The following is a 23132-nucleotide window of genomic DNA, read 5'->3' as shown; positions in this document are numbered from 1 at the left end:
AAATTGCTTTATTACACGACACATAAAAAAACGCCGCACAAGGGACATATAAATATAAAGTGTCTCTGAGCACAGTATATACGTGTCAGCCAGAAGAGCCCCTGTGACCTGGAGGTGCCCGAAACATTAACTAGACCCCAAACAGCAGACGCAGGTCCGTCAGTGTGAGCTTGGTGAACGTGCTGCCATTTCCAGCCAGAACCTTCTTGGCCAAATCCTTCTTCTTCTCCTGGAGCTGAGAGATTTTCTCCTCTACTGTCCCCTGACAGACGAACCTGCCAAGAAGAGAAATGCCCTAATCAATCAGTGCAAAAGAACGGCAGGCGCCAGGGGCAGCGGGATAGGAGCAAGCTTCCACAGAGACGAGGGCAGCGGGTAAGGGGCGAGCGTCCGCCCGCACAGACAGGGGCAGCGGGGTAAGGGGCGAGCGTCCGCCCATACAGACAGGGGCAGCGGGGTAAGGAGCGAGCGTCCGCCCGCACAGACAGGGGCAGCGGGGTAAGGGGCGAGCGTCCGCCCGCACAGACAGGGGCAGCGGGGTAAGGGGCGAGCGTCCGCCCGCACAGACAGGGGCAGCGGGGTAAGGGGCGAGCGTCCGCCCGCACAGACAGGGGCAGCGGGGTAAGGGGCGAGCGTCCGCCCGCACAGAGAGGAGGGCAGCGGGATAGGGGCGAGCGTCCCCACAGACGGGGGCAGCGGGATAGGGGCGAGCGTCCCCACAGACGGGGGCAGCGGGATAGGAGCGAGCGTCCGCACAGACGGGGGCAGCGGGATAGGAGCGAGCGTCCGCACAGACGGGGGCAGCGGGATAGGGGCGAGCGTCCGCACAGACGGGGGCAGCGGGATAGGGGCGAGCGTCCGCACAGGCGAGGGCAGCGGGATAGGGGCGAGTGACTTTAATGGTAATGCATGTCAAGTGCCCAGTTTATGGTGGGACACTTGACACGGAGCGCTGTGAATGAGGAGGTGATGTGGGGAAGGAGACCCTCTAGAGCGCGCTGCTGATCTCCGCTGTAAGTCCCCGGACGTCTCCTCACCTGTGAATGACCACGTCCTTGTCCTGTCCCACCCGATAGATCCGGTCGCAGGCCTGATCCTCCAAAGCCGGATTCCTGGAACAATATAACATGAAACTGAGATCAGCGAACCTCAGGACCCCGAAATCACTGCCCCCCCCCCCCACTGCTCCTCTGTGTCAGGAGACAGTGGAGGTTGAGGTCTACATAGCACCCCCCTCCATAGACCCGCTCACTGTTTATCCTCAGCTTCACACCATCTGGGAGGGACATACAGCTCAGGATGAACACAATGCAAGAACTGCAGTAGACACTGACACTGCAGGGTCAGAACTTCCCACTTTACCTTTGCGTTCTTTCTTCTAATGCTGTGCTCCATCATGTCTCCAGTCACATCCAGAGCTGCAGTCCCTGTTTTCAGTGCTGGACATGACGAGCCCCCGAATGTAACCCCCCCCCACAGTACACCCACCCCCAGGGTCAAGAGGTCGTTACCAGTGCATGTCCATCAGGAAGAGGTGATTTCCACCAATCAGGTTCAGCCCCACACCTCCGGCGCAGAGCGACACCAGCATGACCTGCATGGGAGAGACGCAAAGACGTCACTTCCGCGTCCACAGAGCGCAGATCCTGAGGTCACATGACCACCGCAGTGCATGCTGGGAATTCCGCAGCTCTCCTACCTGTGGTCCTCGGGGGTTGGTATTGAACTCTTCCACAAGGTCCATTCGGAGCTTAGGGTTGACGGAGCCGTCGATGGTGGCATGAGACATCCCGATGCGCTTCAGATGGACGGCCACAATCCTCAGCATGCTGGTCCACTGCGACACGATGACGCTGCAGGCGAGAGGCCGCCAGTAAGGCTGGGTGACAACCAACATGGCCGCCAGGGGTTGGCCTTCATGCCAAGGGCTCTTTAACCTCACATCAAAATGGGGAAAACCCTCCAAAAATGGCACTTTATCGTAGATTTTTAATGTGTTTGCAGTAAATCTTGTTGGCGCACGACTCCGGGGACACAGCTGCATGGTTAACCCCTTAGGGACGTCATACAGTTTAGCCTTAAGGAGCGGTAACATTTCCCCCTTTGTGCTCCAGCAGGCAGAACTTTTTATTTTGCAGGATTTTATTATTTTTTTTTTTAAACCATTCTGTGGTATATACAGTGCATTAAATAACATTCTATTTTTTGGGGGAAAGATAAAAAAACAGCAATTTTAACGTGATTTGGTGGAATTTATTGACTGCGTTCATGGTCAGTACGCGGATGACGACACATTTCTCTATGTTTTCTCTCCTCCTGCAGCCGTCAGCTCTGCCAGTGCCCCCCCCCCCCCTCCAGACTGAAGGGGCGGCTGCTCATATCTCTGGATAGGTGGCAGATAGAGATATGGGCCTTGTATCTGCTGGCTATTCCTGTATCGGGCTGTGACACATAAGCCGAGAGCAGCGGTGCGGATGGATGAGGTGGGGGTGGGGGGTACGACACCCACTGTGAGCCATATATAAAATACCCAATAATATTGCACAACCCCTTTAACAGCCTGGGGCCCCCGAGACCTCACCTCTTCTGGGGAACAGCGCTAGAGTTTATGGTCTTCAGTCTGGAGATAAGGGCGTCGGTCTAGAGGGAAAAAAAAAAAATAATAATAATAATAAATGACATCACTGACTACACACGACCCCCCCAGTTTTCATCCTGAGGTCCTGGCATCACTGACTACACTCGACCTCCCCCAGTTTTTATCCTGAGGTCCTGGCATCACTGACTACACACGACCCCCCCCCAGATTTCATCCTGAGGTCCTGGCATCACTGACTACTCTCGACCCCCCCAGATTTCATCCTGAGGTCCTGGCATCACTGACTACTCTCGACCCCCCTCCAGTTTTCTCACCTTGGTGCTTCCACTTTCGCTCTCAAACAGTTCAGCCTGGAAGTTGGTTCCGTTCAGGGAGACGGTGGATTTGGGGTCTGGGCTCTGAAGGTCACACAAGGTCAGGGCATTGAGTTGCTCTTCCAGGGTCAGGCTCAGCCCCTCATTCTTCAGCTCAAGCTGGTCCAGAGTCTGGGGTGAGGGGACAGACGGTCATATCAACATCACCAAAACCATCTATCTGCCGGGTGACAACCTCAGGAGCAGGGTCACCTCTATATTATCACATGGTGACCTCATTACTTCTCCTATGGACCATCCACCCTGGCGCACTTACCGTCTTCAGCAGAGATAAGTGGCCGCAGCACTGGCGCAGGCGGAGCAGAAGTGACAGGATGTGGACGGTGCTGGATCCCTGAGGAAGCGGCGGGGCCGAAACGTCACCCTGACTGGGGCCGAACTCCCGAGCAACTGTCCGAAAGGAGAGTTATCGTCACGGGGGATAAAGGGGAGGCCAAAGAGTGAGGCGTGAGCCACCAGGAGGCCAAAGAGTGAGGCGTGAGCCACCAGGAGGCCAAAGAGTGAGGCGTGAGCCACCAGGAGGCCAAAGAGTGAGGCGTGAGCCACCAGGAGGCCAAAGAGTGAGGCGTGAGCCACCAGGAGGCCAAAGAGTGAGGCGTGAGCCACCAGGAGCCCTGTACCTCTGTCAAAGGGATTGTCTGCGCTCCCGGAGTCTGTGTGTGAGGCGCCTCCGTGTCTCCTCAGGTAATGCTGGAGCGTCGATCTGAGCAGAAAAGAAAAACAAACGTGAGGAAGAGCGAGAGTCCGGACCCCTGACCCCACTGCAACCACCCCTTCTACCCACTGCACCATAACCCCCCCCATCACACACCCCCCCACTGCACCCATCACATCTACCCACCACACCATAACCCCCATCTACCCACCACACCGTAGCCCCCCCCCCCATCTACCCACCGCACAACCCCCCCATCACCCCCATCTACCCACTGCACAACACCCCCCCCCTCCATCTCTACCCACCGCACCCCCATCTACCCACCACATGTACCAACCGCACCGCCTCCCCCTCATCTCCCATCTACCCACTATACTGCCGCTTCTCCACCGGCCATCTAACCAACACACCAGCCCCCTCATCTACCCGCCACACCGACCACCTACCTGCTGCACTCCTCCTCAATACATCTACCACCAACCCACTGCACAGGCTCCTCCCCATTTCACTGACCCCTCCCTACCTCATGAGCCCCACCCACCTACATCATCCGAGGGGACCCCAGTATATGTGGGCCTCACCTGGATCGGGCAAATATCACATCGTACACGGCCTGCTCCTGAGGGGATAAGGTCAGCTGATGCAGCTCGCTCGTCCTCTGGGGGAGATCAACCTGAAGCCAGAAAATGGGGGTCATTTACACTGAACCCCGACACCTGTCCATGTACAATCCACCCCAGAATCCTCGAGGACCCCGCGCAGTGAACTCATTACACCTTCTGCGCCAGGCTCCGGACCGCGTCCATCTGCACCGTTATTGTAAAAATTATGTTTTACGATTGTCTCGCCAATGGTGGGGGCGTGGGCTGGATTTAGCGGAAGGGGCGGAGCCTCCAGAGATTTACTATAATCTGCGCCAAAGATTGCAGAAAATTATAGTGAACCAGAATCGTCTGTCGTACGGACGGCACAACAGGCACCAGATCTACTAACAGACCTGCTGCTCTTTACTACTCCGCCCCATAGTCTGATCCCCGAGGGGGCGTTACCAGTGGTCGCCCCGTGTGGTCCAGCTGGTCTTTGGTCCTCCGCAGCAGCAAGCTCTTGGTCAGGATTGTCAGCCGCTCGCCTCCTTTCCTGCTGCCGTTGTCCACCTGACTTTTCCACAGCTTGAACTCATCAAATGGGGAGCAGCGCAGGAACCTGCAGGAGACAGGAGAAACCGCCACTGAGGACTATGAAGAGCAGGGACCTGCAGGAGATACCTCCACCGAGGACTATGAGGAGCAGCAGGAGAAAGGAGAAACCGCCACTGAGGACTATGAAGAGCAGGGACCTGCAGGAGATACCTCCACTGAGGACTATGAGGAGCAGGGACCTGCAGGAGACAGGAGTTACCTCCACTGAGGACTATGAGGAGCAGGAAACACCTCCACCGAGGACTATGAGGAGCAGGAAACACCTCCACTGAGGACTATGAGGAGCAGGAAACACCTCCACTGAGGACTATGAAGAGCAGGGACCTGCAGGAGATACCTCCACTGAGGACTATGAGGAGCAGCAGGAGACAGGAGAAAACGCCACTGAGGACTATGAAGAGCAGGGACATGCAGGAGTTACCTCCACCGAGGACTATGAGGAGCAGGGACCTGCAGGAGATACCTCCACCGAGGACTATGAGGAGCAGGGACCTGCAGGAGATACCTCCACCGAGGACTATGAGGAGCAGGAGAACTATGAGGAGCATGCACCTCCCTCCACTGAGGAGCAATAAACTGCAGGAGATACCTCCACGGAGGACTATAAAGAGCAGCAGGAGACAGAAGATACCTTAACTGAGGATTATGAGGAGCAAGAAACTGCAGGAGAAACCTCCACTGAGGACTATGAAGAGCAAGAACCTGAAGGAAACAGGAGATACCTCCATGGAAGACTATGAGGAGCAGGAACTTGGAGGAGACAGGAGTTACTACCATTGAGAACTATGAGGAGCAGGAACCTGCAGAAGACATTTCCACTGAGAAATATGAGGAGCAGGAACCTGCAAGGAGACAGGAGATCCCTCCAGAGGACTATGGGGAGTAGCAGGAGACAAAAAAATACCTCCACTGAGGACCAGGAACCTGCAGGAGATACCTCCACTGATGACTGAGCACCTTCAGTGCTGCCCAGGAGGTTAGAGAACCACTCATGTAGATGTCGAGGTCATGTGACCACTGTATGGCGCTGTGTACAGATGGTGGGCCACCGGTCTACTCACCTCAGCAGAGAGTAGAGGTCCAGTAGGTTGTTCTGTATGGGGGTCCCGGTCACTGCCCAGCGGGCCCCGGCTCTCAGCTTGCACACAGCGATGGACGTCTGCACCTTGGGGTTTTTAATGTTGTGAGCCTCATCCAGAATGATGCGGGCCCAGGCCAGACGCAGCAGAGGAGAGGAGGCCGCCCGGTCCTGCAATGAGAACGCCCCCAGAGTGACTGGACTGCACGGCATGCTGGGAGATGTAGTGCTCACATCTCATACAACACAGCAAAGGACAGAGGAGAGGTTACAGCCCGAGAGCCTAAGCTAGCAGAACTGTGACTGCAGCTCTGGATGTGACTGAAGTATAAGGTGTGATGTAACGCTAGAATCCAGACTGCAGCTCTGGATGTGACTGGAGTAGAAGACGTGATGTGACACTAGAATACTGACTGCAGCTCTGGCTGTGACTGGAGTATAAGACATGACTACTGAATCCAGACTGCAGCTCTGGATGTGACTGAAGTATAAGACGTGATGCAGCTCTGGCTGTGACTGGAGTATAAGACGTGATGTGACGCAGGGTTTCCATAGGGTGCAGACGGTCACCCACCTCCAGGTCCTGGTCTTTGGCCGGTGCCTCCCCTTCCTCCTTCTTGGCAGGAATCTCTTTGGACACGAGGCTATAGGTGGTGACCACAATGTCGTACTGCGCCAGCCTAGAGGGGGCGACACACACAGATGACACATTCACCTCACCTCCTTTTCAAGACCTCTGCTTGCTCTCAGTGATTGGAAACAAGGTGGTTTCCATCAATAGTCTGAAAACAAGTTCTTACAGCTGGGGGGTTGTTACAGTTGCGTCATGCCCACACAATCCTCTGCCATCTAAACAGACTGGCACCACCCCAACAGATACATTGTAACAATAAGACGGAGGACAGTCTACACTGATACACTGTAACAAACCATCAGCTGAGCAGAGACAGGAAGGTTTTTCAGCTTTTCATGTTCAGATTCATGTTTCCATCCATGACAGGAGGCAGAGATGTAGTAAAGCTCCAGAGTATCTGGAGCTCGGCGCCCCCCTGACAACACCGACGGGCACAGTCGCCCTGACACAGAGTCACTTCCACAATCAGTTTCGCTGAAGAGCAGAATTCTGCATTTAGGTTCCCCTTTATTCTACCTCAAAATAAATGTGAATAAAACCACCGGGCCCCGAGTGACGCCGGTCACATGACGGCAAAGGGCCCCGAGTGGTGACGCCGGTCACATGACGGCAAAGGGCCCCGAGTGGTGCTGGTCACATGACAGCAAAGGGCCCCGGGGTCGGAGTGTGGCGATGCCAGTTTTGTGTCACCCTCACCACACACACACACTAACTCCAGTACCACCGCGCCCCGCTTCCCCCAACCAACTCCGGCACCGCCGCTCCCCTCCTCACCCGGGCGGGGGGGGAAATGGAGGGGTCATTATAGGGGTTGGATAAAGCGGTCTTCTTACATTTTAATACTGATGACCTTGGACAGGTCATCAATGTCTGATCAGTGGGGGCCTCCCCACCCCTCCCCTCCTGCTATTGGCTGCTCCCCCCTTTTGATCGGAGCAGGGATCCGGAGCGACGTAGGTGCTGGGGAGCAGGCAAGTATAATGTATGCGAAGGGCCCGGGCATTGGGGGCGGAGGTGTCATTATAGAGGTTGGATAGCCCCTTATAAAGCCGATTTCTTACATTTTAATACTGATGACCTCCCGGGTGTCGGACCCCCACCGATCAGATACTGATGACCAATGCTGAGAATAGGTCATCAGTATCAAAAATGTCAGAAAACCCTTTTAAAAGGACCACTGTACGGGGTAATGCCGCCATCTAGGGTCATGTACGGGGTAATGCCGCCATCTAGGGTCATGTACGGGGTAATGCCGCCATCTAGGGTCATGTACGGGGTAAGGCCGCCATCTTACTCACATCTTACAGTCCTTCTCCCGGTTGGCGCCATGATACAGGTAAACCCGCAGGCGCCCGTCACTCACTCTCTTCTCCACTTCCTTCTTCCAATGATGAACCAGTGAGGCCGGACAGATAATGAGAGTCCCACGGGAAACAGTCAGCGTGGAGTCTGGGAACAGATGAGAAAGATAGGCTTCTAGGTTTCCATCACCCCTGCTAGACCGGGCAGTAAACCCCAGAAAACCCCCAGACAGACCAGGGTATTCCCATCATCCACCTGTTTTAGAGATCCAGGACTCCAATTTCTTATCTTTCTCCTTCTCTGACTTCTGTTGCTGTTTCTGGGCAAGAATGAGGGCGATCATGGTCAGCGTCTTCCCCAAACCCATGTCATCGGCTGCAGAGAAAAGAGACATACCTGTAGAATCTGTATGTAGTGAGCTCCCTCTAGTGGTGGCTGTATAATCTGTATGTAGTGAGCTCCCCCTAGTGGTGGCTGTATAATCTGTATGTAGTGAGCTCCCTCTAGTTGTGGCTATGTAATCTGTATGTAGTGAGCTCCCTCTAGTGGTGGCTGTATAATCTGTATGTAGTGAGCACCCTCTAGTGGTGGCTGTATAATCTGTATGTAGTGAGCTCCCCTAGTGGTGGCTGTATAATCTGTATGTAGTGAGCTCCCTCTAGTGGTGGCTGTATAATCTGTATGTAGTGAGCTCCCTCTAGTGGTGGCTGTATAATCTGTATGTAGTGAGCTGCCCCTAGTGGTGGCTGTATAATCTGTATGTAGTGAGCTGCCCCTAGTGGTGGCTGTATAATCTGTATGTAGTGAGCACCCTCTAGTGGTGGCTGTATATTCTGTATGTAGTGAGCTCCCCTAGTGGTGGCTGTATAATCTGTATGTAGTGAGCTCCCTCTAGTGGTGGCTGTATAATCTGTATGTAGTGAGCTCCCTCTAGTGGTGGCTGTATAATCTGTATGTAGTGAGCTCCCTCTAGTGGTGGCTGTATAATCTGTATGTAGTGAGTTCCCTCTAGTGGTGGCTGTATAATCTGTATGTAGTGAGCTCCCTCTAGTGGTGGTTGTATAATCTGTATGTAGTGAGCTCCCTCTAGTGGTGGTTGTATAATCTGTATGTAGTGAGCTCCCTCTAGTGGTGGCTGTATAATCTGTATGTAGTGAGCTCCCTCTAGTGGTGGCTGTATAATCTGTATGTAGTGAGCTCCCTCTAGTGATGGCTGTATAATCTGTATGTAGTGAGCTCCCTCTAGTGGTGGCTGTATAATCTGTATGTAGTGAGCTCCCTCTAGTGATGGCTGTATAATCTGTATGTAGTGAGCTCCCTCTAGTGGTGGCTGTGTAATCTGTATGTAGTGAGCTCCCCCTAGTGGTGGCTGTATAATCTGTATGCAGTAAACTCCCCCTAGTGGTGGCTGTATAATCTGTATGTAGTGAGCTCCCTCTAGTGGTGACTGTATAATCTGTATGTAGTGAGCTCCCTCTAGTGGTGGCTGTATAATCTGTATGTAGTGAGCTCCCTCTAGTGGTGGTTGTATAATCTGTATGTAGTGAGCTCCCTCTAGGAGTGACTGTATAATCTGTATGTAGTGAGCTCCCTCTAGTGGTGACTGTATAATCTGTATGTAGTGAGCTCCCTCTAGTGGTGACTGTATAATCTGTATGTAGTGAGCTCCCTCTAGTGGTGGCTGTATAATCTGTATGTAGTGAGCTCCCTCTAGTGGTGGCTGTATAATCTGTATGTAGTGAGCTCCCTCTAGTGGTGGCTGTATAATCTGTATGTAGTGAGCTCCCTCTAGTGGTGGCTGTATAATCTGTATGTAGTGAGCTCCCTCTAGTGGTGGCTGTATGATCTGTATGTAGTGAGCTCCCCCTAGTGGTGGCTGTATAATCTGTATGTAGTGAGCTCCCTCTAGTGGTGGCTGTATAATCTGTATGTAGTGAGCTCCCTCTAGTGGTGACTGTATAATCTGTATGTAGTGAGCTCCCCCTAGTGGTGGCTGTATAATCTGTATGTAGTGAGCTCCCTCTAGTGGTGGCTGTATAATCTGTATGTAGTGAGCTCATAGGAATGAATGGAGGGCGGCCGAGCATGCACTGTGCTCCCTCCTGGACTTTGGGGGTCTCCGTTCTAAGTATAGGTGCAGGTCCTAGAGGTGGGAGCCGCACCGATCAGACATTGGGGGTCATATCGCTAGGATACACCCTCAATGTACGAGATGGGAATAACCTTTTAACTACGAGCCACCCCCATGAAGAGAGAGGATATTACTGGATAAAAGTTTCCTACTAAAGAAGAGATCAACAAATGTATAAAAGAAGAGACACGTCAGAGGGAAAAATGGGGGCATTAACCACTGAAGACCACGGAAGGCCAATGACTGACTACCAATGAAGAGATCAACGAATGTATAAGTCAGTGGCCTTCCGTGGTCTTCAGTGGCTGATGCCCCCATTTTTCCCTCTGACGTGTCTCTTCTTTTATACATTTGTTGATCTCTTCATTGGTAGTCAAAGAGACGTCACAGGGGAATCTGGGGACGTCGGCCACTGAAGACCACTGTGCATGTAAGGCTACTTTCACACTTGCGGCAGAGAGATCCGGCAGGCAGTTCCGTCGCCGGAACTGCCTGCCAGATCAGGCAAAATGTATGCTAACTGATGGCATTAGTAAGACTGATCAGGATCCTGATCAGTCTTAAAAATGCCTGATCAGTCGAAAAAATGCATTGAAATGCCGGATCCGTCTTTCCGGTGTCATCCGGCAAAAACGGATCCGGCATTTATTTTTTCACCTTTTTTTCAGTCTGCGCATGCGCATACCGGAACGACTGATCCGGCATTCCGGTATTCTGAATGCCGGATCCGGCACTAATACATTCCTATGGGAAAAAATGCCTGATCCGGCGTTCAGGCAAGTCTTCAGTTTTTTTAGCCGGAGATAAAACCGTAGCATGCTACGGTTTTCTCTTTTGCCTGATCAGTCAAAACGACTGAACTGAAGACATCCTGATGCATCCTGAACGGATTACTCTCCATTCAGAATGCATGGGGACATACCTGATCAGTTCTTTTCCGGTATAGAGCCCCTGTGACGGAACTCTATGCCGGAAAAGAACAACGCAAGTGTGAAAGTAGCCTAATGTGTTAAGACGAGGACCGCCAGGAAGCACAACCCACTTTACGTGGCAGTTTCTATTTCTGAAAGGTTATTGTGTATTGGGCCAAGTACTGAACCATAACTGGCGGTGTGCGACTCTGAGACCGGGTGCCGGCTGCAGTAAACCTTCTGCCGGGGCAGGGGACCTCTACTTCCACTGGGCCATGTTATCTTAAGGCAGTGTTGGGCCCCCTAATGGGGCACATGTTGTGTTTAACCCCTTCTGATGTGGGGGTGGGCAGTGAACACCACAAAGGAAGTTTTCACCTTTAAAGGGAACCTGTCACCGGGATTTTGGGTACAGGGCTGAGGACATGGGTTGCTAGACGGCTGCTAGCGCATCCGCAATACCCAGTCCCCATAGCTCTGTGTGCTTTTATTGTGTAAAAAACCCCGATTTGATACATATGCAAATTACCCTGAGATGAGTCCTGTATGCGAGATGAGTCAGGGACAGGACTCATCTCAGGGTAATCTGCAGATGTATCAAATCAGTTTTTTTTACACAATAAAAGCACACAGAGCTATGGGGACTGGGTATTGTGGATGTGCTAGCGGCCGTCTAGCAACCCATGCCCTCAGCTCTATACACAAAATCCCGGTGACAGATTCCCTTTAAGGGAATCTCCTTGGCAGAATGCACTTCCTGTAACTGCCCATCTTGTGGTAACAGCTCCCCCCGTCCGCCCGCTGCTTACTGTCGGGGACAGCCCGGCGCTCGTGAATACGGGGACCCGTTAGGTGCTGGGGCTGATAGAACCCGATTCCCTTTAAGGCCCAGACCAGTTTTTGGAAAGGTGACACGTGTCACTGTATGCAGTAAGAACTTTGGAAAGATTTTATTTATAAAAAACATAGAAAAATACTGAAAATTGATGGGGGGGATGACGATACCGAATAGGTCTATAGGCTGGATTATTACACGCTGCCCGGTACTGCGGAGCCTGTCGGTTTCACACTGACCGTCATCTATGAGCCTCCTGAGGCTTATGTAGGGCATCGGGCAGCCATGACAGCACCCTGCAAACCATTAGAGGTGCGGTCAGCAAGTGGTTAATCCATCAGCATCAGAGTTTTCACCGACGCCGGCGGATGTAGCCGGGCCCTGCCTCTGATCAAGCGCGGCTGTTGTGCCGCCTATAATCAGTACATAAACGGCGCTGGGATGCCATAGGTTAAAGCTCACTCCACCCCGTCCACCGCTCGTCCGGCCATAGACCGAGGGGCCACTAAAGATTCTTCACCAAACTGAATCAATCTGAGACTATTTCTGCTGAATGTGCAGCGCAGGCTGCATCAGGAGCTTAGCAGAGCCGACAACCGCAGCAGAGGCCGGGAAGTGACCGACAACCCCAGCAGAGGCCGGGAAGTGACCGACAACCCCAGCAGAGGCCGGGAAGTGACCGACAACCCCAGCAGAGGCCGGGAAGTGACCGACAACCCCAGCAGAGGCCGGGAAGTGACCGACAACCCCAGCAGAGGCCGGGAAGTGACCGACAACCCCAGCAGAGGCCGGGAACTGACCGACAACCCCAGCAGAGGCCGGGAACTGACCGACAACCCCAGCAGTGGCCGGGAACTGACCGACAACCCCAGCAGTGGCCGGGAACTGACCGACAACCCCAGCAGAGGCCGGGAACTGACCGACAACCCCAGCAGAGGCCGGGAACTGACCGACAACCCCAGCAGAGGCCGGGAACTGACCGACAACCCCAGCAGAGGCCGGGAACTGACCGACAACCCCAGCAGAGGCCGGGAACTGACCGACAACCCCAGCAGAGGCCGGGAACTGACCGACAACCCCAGCAGAGGCCGGGAACTGACCGACAACCCCAGCAGAGGCCGGGAACTGACCGACAACCCCAGCAGAGGCCGGGAACTGACCGACAACCCCAGCAGAGGCCGGGAACTGACCGACAACCCCAGCAGAGGCCGGGAACTGACCGACAACCCCAGCAGAGGCCGGGAACTGACCGACAACCCCAGCAGAGGCCGGGAACTGACCGACAACCCCAGCAGAGGCCGGGAACTGACCGACAACCCCAGCAGAGGCCGGGAACTGACCGACAACCCCAGCAGAGGCCGGGAACTGACCGACAACCCCAGCAGAGGCCGGGAACTGACCGACAACCCCAGCTGAGGCCGGGAACTGACCGACAACCCCAGCTGAGGCCGGGAACTGACCGACAACCCCAGCAGAGGCCGGGAACTGACCGACAACCCCAGCAGAGGCCGGGAACTGACCGACAACCCCAGCAGAGGCCGGGAACTGACCGACAACCCCAGCAGAGGCCGGGAACTGACCGACAACCCCAGCAGAGGCCGGGAACTGACCGACAACCCCAGCAGAGGCCGGGAACTGACCGACAACCCCAGCAGAGGCCGGGAACTGACCGACAACCCCAGCAGAGGCCGGGAACTGACCGACAACCCCAGCAGAGGCCGGGAACTGACCGACAACCCCAGCAGAGGCCGGGAACTGACCGACAACCCCAGCAGAGGCCGGGAACTGACCGACAACCCCAGCAGTGGCCGGGAACTGACCGACAACCCCAGCAGTGGCCGGGAACTGACCGACAACCCCAGCAGTGGCCGGGAACTGACCGACAACCCCAGCAGTGGCCGGGAACTGACCGACAACCCCAGCAGTGGCCGGGAACTGACCGACAACCCCAGCAGAGGCCGGGAACTGACCGACAACCCCAGCAGAGGCCGGGAACTGACCGACAACCCCAGCAGTGGCCGGGAACTGAGGTAAGTGACTGTGATTACACCTACAATCCCCTCATACATCAGCACAGAGGAAGGAGAGGTAACAGAATAGGGTTATTATATGATGGTATGTAACGCCGCGCCGTCTGGTGTACAGAGCAGCAGGAAACGGAGAATTGGCTTTAAAAGAGGACCTTTCATTGGTTTGTAGTAAGTGAGATAAGTATCTGTACCTGCGGCGTACCGCCCCTCCCCCGCTGTGCTGCCACCCTGCCTGGTATTTTAAAATAGCGCAGTTTTCTCTCCCTGCGATTGGACAGCGCTACAGCCAGGGGAGAAGAAGACGCCCAGAGAAAGATTGCGTCTCCCCCCCATTGCTCCAATGCTCAGTATTAGCATCCTGAGTGCGAAATTTCCAGGGGGGGTCATAACGGGGCGCAGGAGACGAAGACGGCACCTATTGGGTGAGAGATCTGTGGGAGGTACCATTGGAGTGGAAAATCCAGATTGGTCAATAATACACAGGTAGCAACAAAAGAGCTACACAGTAGCCAGCTGTATCATGACGCCGAGAGGCAGGTTATAACAGCCGGGTCTCTAGTGAAACATGTCGGGGGGGGGGCAGACTGTAATCTAAGGGGTTTAGCCGGGTAGCATCTTGCCAAGCCACGGCCAAGCAATGGAAATGAGCAGTAGAGAGAGCGAGGATTGCGCAGAGCCGAGGAGGCCGTTCTCAGTGCGGAGCAGCCATCCCGCCACATCGCTTCATCAGGCTACTTAAAGTGGCAGTGCGGACGCAGCTGAAGAGTTTAATACAGATCGTTCTAGGTAGGAATATTTTTAGGGATGTGAAATAAATGATGTATTTAATATATAACGTTTAACACGTGTCAACCTAGAGACAACCACTGGTCCTGGTGACCATATGTAAATAAACAACCCCCCCCCCTCATCGACACAGCAGAGCCCCCTCATCGACACAGCAGAGCCCCCCTCATCGACACAGCAGAGCCCCCCTCATCGACACAGCAGAGCCCCCCTCATCGACACAGCAGAGCCCCCCTCATCGACACAGCAGAGCCCCCCTCATCGACACAGCAGAGCCCCCCTCATCGACACAGCAGAGCCCCCCTCATCGACACAGCAGAGCCCCCCTCATCGACACAGCAGAGCCCCCCTCATCGACACAGCAGAGCCCCCCTCATCGACACAGCAGAGCCCCCCTCATCGACACAGCAGAGCCCCCCTCATCGACACAGCAGAGCCCCCCTCATCGACACAGCAGAGCCCCCCTCATCGACACAGCAGAGCCCCCCTCATCGACACAGCAGAGCCCCCTCATCGACACAGCAGAGCCCCCCTCCTCGACACAGCAGAGCCCCCTCCCCCCTCCACAGCAGAGCCCCCTCCGACACAGCAGAGCCCCCTCCGACACAGCAGAGCCCCCTCCGACACAGCAGAGCCCCCTCCGACACAGCAGAGCCCCCTCCGACACAGCAGAGCCCCCTCCGACACAGCAGAGCCCCCTCCGACACACCAGAGCCCCCTCCGACACACCAGAGCCCCCTCCGACACACCAGAGCCCCCTCCGACACACCAGAGCCCCCTCCGACACACCAGAGCCCCCTCCCCCCTCCGACACACCAGAGCCCCCTCCCCCCTCCGACACACCAGAGCCCCCTCCCCCCTCCGACACACCAGAGCCCCCTCCCCCCTCCGACACACCAGAGCCCCCTCCCCCCTCCGACACACCAGAGCCCCCTCCCCCCCCCGACACACCAGAGCCCCCTCCCCCCTCCGACACACCAGAGCCCCCTCCCCCCTCCGACACACCAGAGCCCCCTCCGACACAGCAGAGCCCCCTCCCCCCTCCGACACAGCAGAGCCCCCTCCCCCCTCCGACACAGCAGAGCCCCCTCCCCCCTCCGACACAGCAGAGCCCCCTCCCCCCTCCGACACAGCAGAGCCCCCTCCCCCCTCCGACACAGCAGAGCCCCCTCCCCCCTCCGACACAGCAGAGCCCCCTCCCCCCTCCGACACAGCAGAGCCCCCTCCCCCCTCCGACACAGCAGAGCCCCCTCCCCCCTCCGACACAGCAGAGCCCCCTCCCCCCTCCGACACAGCAGAGCCCCCTCCCCCCTCCGACACAGCAGAGCCCCCTCCCCCCTCCGACACAGCAGAGCCCCCTCCCCCCTCCGACACAGCAGAGCCCCCTCCCCCCTCTGACACAGCAGAGCCCCCTCCCCCCTCTGACACAGCAGAGCCCCCTCCCCCCTCTGACACAGCAGAGCCCCCTCCCCCCTCTGACACAGCAGAGCCCCCTCCCCCTTCTGACACAGCAGAGCCCCCTCCCCCCTCTGACACAGCAGAGCCCCCTCCCCCCTCTGACACAGCAGAGCCCCCTCCCTCTCATCGACACAGTTGAACCCCCCCCCCCCCCTCGATTTCAAAACTGGAGCGGTGTTAAAATGCAAAAATTCAGGTTTCTGCAAGTAATGCCTCATTCACAGGCCAGTGACTCCCGGACACCACACGGCCCATTCGTTTTCACGTGTGTATTTACACATCCGTGTTTTAGCACAGACGCACACTATATTTAGTCCGTGTTCACGGACCCATTGCACCCATTAAAGTCTATGGATCCGCACACACGACATGGAAGCCACCCGTGTGTCACTCACCATCTTCTCATAGATCTCATCCCGGACACAGACATGTGAATGAGGCATAAAAAGTCACAAAATCCTCATTTTGAAGCCGGGCGGTGCCGAGGCGGGTTCCTGGTAAACAACGAGGGGCGGTATGCTTTACCGACTAGAGCCGATGGATTTATCTAGAACAGGTCCGGTATTCTGGAGGCAACTATCCGGAACGCAGACAATACGTGCAGCGAGCATCACGGCAGTGTCATTTCCACGCTAGACTATGCCGCCATCTCCATCGCAGCTATAGAAGCCGGGTATCGCTTAGGTCCCTTTATTTATTTTGGTGGAGCCCCTGGGACAGTTTTTTTATCTTGTGCTGTAATCTCCATTTAAATATTAGCAGATAAATCATCGGATTATAGAGATTTACCGAATAATGAAGTTCTGGTCCAATCTACAGGTAGAGACCGTGCCGCGAGGAGCGGGTCAGCACATGTATTAGTGCACATTTATGCATAAATTCCCAAGGTCACAAAGAACATTTAAAGGGAACCCGTCATCAACGTTATGCTAACCTCACTGATGTCAGCGCTGTCACTCAGGAGCTGGAAGTCAGTGGTTGCTGAGAACCAGCATCATAACCATTGCAGCTCAGGCCTGGAAAAGAGTCAGATCCACCTGAGAAGAGTCCTGGATATTATAATCTCCTGCTCTCCGCCATCTGCTGATGATTGGCAGTTCTCTCCTAGAGAGAAAGGGAGAAAACTAGGCAGAAGCCGGTCAGTCATCAGCAGGAGATCATGAATAACCAGGACTCTTCTCAGGTGGCCGCGACTCTTCTCCAGGTCCAGTCAGCAATGATTGTGATGTTGGTTCTCGGCAACCACTTACTTTTAACTTATAAATTACAGACGGCTGAAATCAGCTCACCTGTCTGTACTTTATACTGCCGTTAGTGTGGGCAGCGTGACGTTGATGACAGGTTCCCTTTAAGGATGAAAGAGACTTGGCCTGGGAATGTGCTTTCTAACGAGACTATAGAGAGAGAGAAGTTATTTAGTGGTTCTTTCCCTGTAATTCCTTGTAATGCCGTTAGCGGTACCTGGTACCAGGCTGCGTCCTGAAGTAACTGTCCGTGCGTCCTGAAGTAACTGAAGACCTTTAGGAGGGGCCAGGAGAAACATCCAAGAGAGGACATGGTCAGGGTCAGATGTGTCTTGCTGCCACCACCTCTGGCATCACCCGGTGCCATGTTGGGGACTGGTCGGTGGGGAGCTCACTCACGTGTTCACAGCCTTGATGACTGTCACTTTCCTAAAACTTTTTATTTATTATTTTTTTACACCTGTCGTGTTACGTCTATTCCTTCCCAAATCTCAGAATTGGCGGCGATACAGCCCGTTCCATCAATGTCAGATAGGAGCAGGTCCCAGATGTGGCCAGAGAGCGGCCGCCCTCCACACACCGCTGGCTCTGCTATTCCTGGCAGTGCCATAGAGGTGGCGGTGCAGGGGTCATGCCCTCTAGATAGGAGCTGGTCCCTGAGGTGGGACCTGCACCCATAGTGACAGGCCATCAATGTCCCTATAAATAATACAGTGACTGCGTTAACGTCATTTCCTGTATGTTACATGTAGAAGGTTTTCCTTCCCAGTTTCAGGGGCTGTGCACCATTTTGAGTTCAGCTCTGGGGCCACTAGGGAGGACAGAGCAATGTGAGCCACTTACCCAGAATCCCTCCCTGCGGCTGCTGAGCCTCCCTCCACTGTAGCCAGGCCAGGGCTTGTTTCTGGTGCAGGAGCAGCGGGACCTGGAACACGAAGCTGAAGTTACACTGCCGATACAGGGAGAGGTGTGGGGGCCACACCTGGGGGTCAATGCGTTTACCTTCAGGCCTCGGGGGTCCTCCGTGGTGTTCTCCGGGCCGGGGCAGGACTCCAGGCTCTTGTGGAGGTGGTCGATGGCCTCACTTGTCGCATTTCTAACAGCAAAGAGCTTTTCTTCCGTCATTCTCCCGCCGTACAGACTCTGCCACTGCGGGGCCACTGAGGAGACAGCCAATAAGAAAGAGTCCTGAGGGCGGGGCATCAGCAACAAAATGGTGGAGCACTGCCGATCATACCAGACTATTCATCAAGTAGTGCTCTGCAATCCGAGTCTCTCCAATGTAAGGGAACTACAACACCCAGCATGTCCTGACAGCTGCAATGATGGCAGTGGTCGGCAGCTCCTAGGACATGCTGGGAGTCGTAGTGAGCGGGAGGGTCACAGGCTGCGGATGTCAGGAACTGGTGAGGAGTGGACTCCTGTGACTCATACGTGTCAGAGGCGGCGGTGGGAAGGACATACATGTCATATCCGGACCACGACGCCCCCGCGGACCCCTCCACCACTAGATCTGACCCGCCACTCACCCCCATACAGGCTGCTGTAGTTCTGGCTCATAGTTAACCCTTGGAGGCCCAGGGCACTGGGAGGAAGTTCATGGAAGCTCAAAGGCTTTACCCCTCGATTCCCCTCCGCTGGGCCGGCGCTGCTCAACACGTTGCCAGGGTCAGGCTTTGGTCTCATCTCTTCATCTCTACCTGGAGGAGTAGAAGAAAAACTGTCACTCACTACTGCTCCAGCCCCGCCTACTGCGCCCCCTGCTGGGCTCACCCCTCCCTTAACAAGACCACCCACCGGCCCCGTCCTCCCCCCGGTAGCACCATCCCCCGCTCCCACCCTTCCCTGACAACACCCACCTGCCCCAAACAGAATCATCCCCTGTTCCAGTTCTCCGCTAACAGCGATCCCCATCCCCCCCCCCCCTGTCCTCAGCTGATGCCACCCGTCCGCACCGCCATCTTTACCTGGTTGGATCACAGCCTGGCTACAGAGAGACAGAGACCCGAGTGCATCTTCCAGGTCCTGCACCTGTTTCAGGAGTCGTCCTCCCCCATCTGGCAGCGCCTTCAGGTTTATAGATGCCAGAGTGGCCTGAAATACATGAGGGATAAAAGTCAATGATGTCACTGGGGGCGGAGTCAATAAGGACTAAAGACAGAGGACGACGTCTAGGGTGAAACTGAGGAGGCCAGTGCCTGTGTGGTGGACCCTCCTTACATGGCAGAGATCCCACACCTTACCACACGTGACCATAGGGAGATCCTCACCTTCTTCTGCTGCAGCTGAGCTGAGAGCATGGCGTGCTGGGCGGCTGAGCTCGGACCCTCTGCCTGCGGGGTGAAGCCTGGGAAGGAGGTGATGGTTCTTTGTTTGCCTTCTCCTGATGGCCTCAGCGCTGTCACCTTATCCTTTCCAGGCTGAGAACTCACAAACACAACGTCATCATCGTCTGCAGGTTCCTGCCTGGGATCTGATGGCGAAACGCTGGTGACCTTCGAGGACTCTCCTTCCTTCTGAACCATCTCCTCTGGAAGCTTCTTCTTTATCTTCACCCCAGCTGGCAGCTCCTTCTCTCTCCACCCCTGAAATGATGGTTTACTGTCCTCCACAACCTTCTGTCCACCATCGTTGGCAGACTGGGTCCTCCTGACCTCACAACTCCATGATCTGTCCTCTGGTTTCTTCCCCATAGTGGCCGCTCTGCTCTCAGACGTTCTCCCTGGCTTCTCTCTGTTATCAGCTTCACAGACCTTCCTCCCTCGGTCACTACCGAGATCTGTCGCATTGTTCTGGGGCCTCGTCTCCTCACCGCTGTTCTTCAAGCCCTGATTGGATGTCTTCTCCTCCAAACTTCTCCTTGCTCTATCATTGGGGTTCTTCTCTTGGCGCTTTGCCTCTTCGCTGCTCTTCCCCCCAATCTCGTCAACCTTTTCCTCTCTTCTCTTCGTCTGGATCTTTTCAGTCTTTTCTTCTCCGTTATTTCGCTGGTTCTCGGCAGCCTTCACCTCGCCACTCTCCTCAGAGCTGCGCTTCCGCTCCTCGCTGACCTGTTTCCAGACGCCAAGTCTGGGACCATCGTTGATCACTTTGAAGGGATTCCTCTGAGGTTTTTCAGTCTTCTCTGCAGGAAGGTCGCACCTCGCAGTCACTTTGCACTTTGGCCCCTGGAAGAAGAGGACACGGGGTGAATGTTGCGCCCCTCCTCCATTTTATCATCTACACATTTGCCTCTCAAGAAATCCAGCAACAACCGACAAAGCTGCCATCGTGGCCTCCTGAGATCTGCCACAGAAGAGGTTATGCCTTTTCAGAAGTGTAAACAGTTATATCTACTTATTCTAGTTATAATGGATATCCATTGCCTTTAAGAGCAATGTTGGTTTATATTCACTATTTTGTATGGATTTTTAATGTAGGCCGAAGTAAGTCCATGGGAAGATTACTGCGTCGTTCAAAGAGCTAGTGTTATTGTAACAATCTATTATACATTTAGACAGTTAGCAGATACATGACACCTGCAGAAGTAGGGGCTTCATTGTATTCCTTATCTGAACATGAATTCCACAGTGTGAGAGTTGTCTAGATGTTCCTCAAAGTATACATTCATGTATCAACGTTTGTCCCTCAGCTCTGAGACAAGGCCTCCAGATGTAAGAGGTGTGTAGTATTGAAGGGGTCAGGCATGTATGAGTTAACCCTTAATGCTATGACGCTTATACAACAGTGACACCTAGGTATGAGCAGGTAACACTAAACCAGTAGCAAAAATGCATTCTGGGTAGTGTTATGACGTCACATTCCTTATAAATGTACACGCCTATCCGACAATGATTGGAAAGTTCAAAACCAGGAAGGTGTGCTCATCTAATAAGTTTTTGGTTAAGAAACCACATACCAAAAGGGGGGGGGGGGGGGGGGGGGGGGGGGGGTGTTGATCTAGAAACAAAAACCACAAGAAAAAAATAATAATAATAAATAAAATAAATGAAAGAAAAAGAGAGCCGGGAGAAGGATCTTGATTATCAGGACATTTTGGAGAGCTGACCTCCTTAGGTAATGTATACTGTTATATGTGGTATTGATTTAAATTAATTGGCTTGTTACTTAGTCAGATACCCGCCTATTTGCGGATGTGTAACGTTCGTTGCTACATCAATATTGTCCCCGATTTCAGTTACGATGCATAAAACTGAATAAAGGAGATAATATTGGAGAAACTCTCTCATGGGAATATTTATTCCATAATTCGATATCAGGCTCATAATTTCGTTTTATTGCAATACTACCATTATCTGACATTGGTAGGGCAAGGGTTCGTATCCGTAATTTTCTTGATTGAATTTCTGTGCATAATCAATTGATTTTATATCTCTCATAATTTAAAGCAGTATTGCATAAAATTCTTGTGTTGGTTAAATAGAATAGAGCGCTGATAAGTGTGTGTTCTGATGGCACCGTCTACTGCATAGCATTGAAATTTACATTGATTAATTTTTGATTGCATTTTAAATTATTGTATAATAAATCATTAATATTTTGCATAGACGCTTGTACCCTGTTCTTACTGATTGCACAAAATAATTAGGTTTTTGATCAAACTCTTTTTGAGGGTGTCTATATGTCCACCTCGCGGATCAATATCATTTGAATAATTTTTTTTGGGATCCAATATATATATATATATATATATATATATATATATATATATATATATATATATATATATATATATATATCTCATTTGCTTTACATCCCCGACAAAGTGCTGCGCCAGTACATGGCAGAGACACGGCTAACCCTGGGAGCAGCGACAGCTTTCCTAGACACAGGTTCAGGAGGAAGCTGGACAACCCTCGGGATCCACCTGCAATAAAGACCTGGTGAGTACTTACCTGACCGGCGCTGCCATTCTCCAGCTGCAGCCAATCACTGGTCTTGTTGGAAGCAGCACTGAGGCCAGTGGGTGGCTGCAGCTGGAGACTCAGGTAAGCACTTACCACCTCTTTATTTCAGGCAGGTCCTGAGGGTTCTCCAGCTTCCTCCCGAGACCATACATCCCCATAATGGGCCGTTACCTCCTTCCAGGGGACGCTGCCGCAGAACTTCTTCCCCTCACTCTTCATACAGCGATAAAACAACCTGCAGAGACCAGTGGAATCATCATCATCACCCCCATCGCCATCACCACCCTCATCAGGCATGTCTCCTCCAGGACGGCGGCCTCACCTGTAGCTCCCAGGGTCCTGCTTCACCAGAGCCTGCAGGTCCAGCTGAGCGTCGTCATGCAGCAGACAGCGCGATGGCGGGAGCCTGGAACGGGGGAGACAGTGTTACCGGCAGCCGCCATCATCTGCCCCACCCCCGACTCTGCACCCCCTTACTCTGTGGGCCGGGTAAACGGGCAGGCCTGGCCGCGGTTGGCTGGGCAGACGTAGAAGCTCCTCCCCTTGTTGGGCCCTTCACGGGTCCCAGTTTTCAGCAGACAAACAGCACCTGAAGAACGGACAAAACAATGGTCACGTGACTCGTGGACGCCATGTCGGCGACTACCCCGCGGTCACTCACCGTGCTCCGGGCAGCGAACCTTCTCCATGACGTCACCAAGGAATCAGGAACAGACTGCGGAGAGAAAACACATGGGTCACAGGGAAGGGCGCAGGAGGCGGGTCCACCGCTCAGCATGAGGTCACACAAGTCTATATGACGTCACAGCTGTAAAGGATGCAGGGATTTGCGTTCAGAAGCATAGACATCCCTGCCCCAGTTCCAGCCTGTGGCCCCTAATGCTCACCGGGGGCCCCGGGACACCGTCTCACCTCTGCCAGCCCGGACCCACAAAAGTTTCTGAGCTCCAGCAAATGGGAAACGCGGCTGACTGCATGACAGTGAC

General features: G+C 54.0%; 1 protein-coding gene across 3 annotated transcripts; it reads right to left on the bottom strand.

Moving 5' to 3' along the window:
• TTF2 (transcription termination factor 2) lies at positions 1–23132 on the bottom strand. Of its 3 annotated transcripts, none has more exons than XM_040422781.1 (24): positions 23059–23132; positions 22808–22861; positions 22624–22735; positions 22469–22552; positions 22318–22381; positions 19510–20406; positions 19207–19333; positions 18769–18939; positions 18242–18399; positions 18083–18164; positions 8100–8219; positions 7841–7991; positions 6483–6588; positions 5892–6079; positions 4681–4834; positions 4213–4304; positions 3594–3676; positions 3230–3363; positions 2914–3084; positions 2582–2640; positions 1700–1853; positions 1512–1594; positions 1038–1112; positions 1–275 (listed from the first exon to the last, which is right to left on the bottom strand). In XM_040422781.1, exons 2-24 carry the CDS (start codon positions 22833–22835, stop codon positions 131–133), a joined length of 3438 nt encoding a protein of 1145 aa, XP_040278715.1. In that variant the 5' UTR covers positions 22836–22861; positions 23059–23132; the 3' UTR covers positions 1–130. The 3 variants fall into 3 exon arrangements, with proteins under 3 accessions (XP_040278715.1, XP_040278712.1, XP_040278714.1); XM_040422778.1 differs by lacking the exon at positions 23059–23132 and adding an exon at positions 23034–23056 and having other exon boundaries at positions 131–275; XM_040422780.1 differs by lacking the exon at positions 23059–23132 and adding an exon at positions 22994–23016 and having other exon boundaries at positions 131–275.

Source organism: Bufo bufo, chromosome 3, assembly GCF_905171765.1.
Source record: "Bufo bufo chromosome 3, aBufBuf1.1, whole genome shotgun sequence".
Classification (NCBI taxonomy): Eukaryota; Metazoa; Chordata; class Amphibia; order Anura; family Bufonidae; genus Bufo; species Bufo bufo.
The sequence above is the reverse complement of the archived record's forward strand: the minus strand, read 5'-3'. Positions and strand labels throughout refer to the sequence as shown.

Excerpts from the sequence above, each read along its gene's own strand:
- TTF2 (XM_040422781.1), bottom strand. The coding sequence starts at position 22,835 with ATGGAGAAGGTTCGCTGCCCGGAGCACG. Across the intron at positions 20,407-22,317 it reads GCAGCGTCCCCTGGAAGGAG|GGGCCAAAGTGCAAAGTGAC; the intron begins GTAACGGCCCAT and ends CTCTTCTTCCAG. Across the intron at positions 1,854-2,581 it reads AGCGCTGTTCCCCAGAAGAG|CGTCATCGTGTCGCAGTGGA; the intron begins GTGAGGTCTCGG and ends TCTCGCCTGCAG.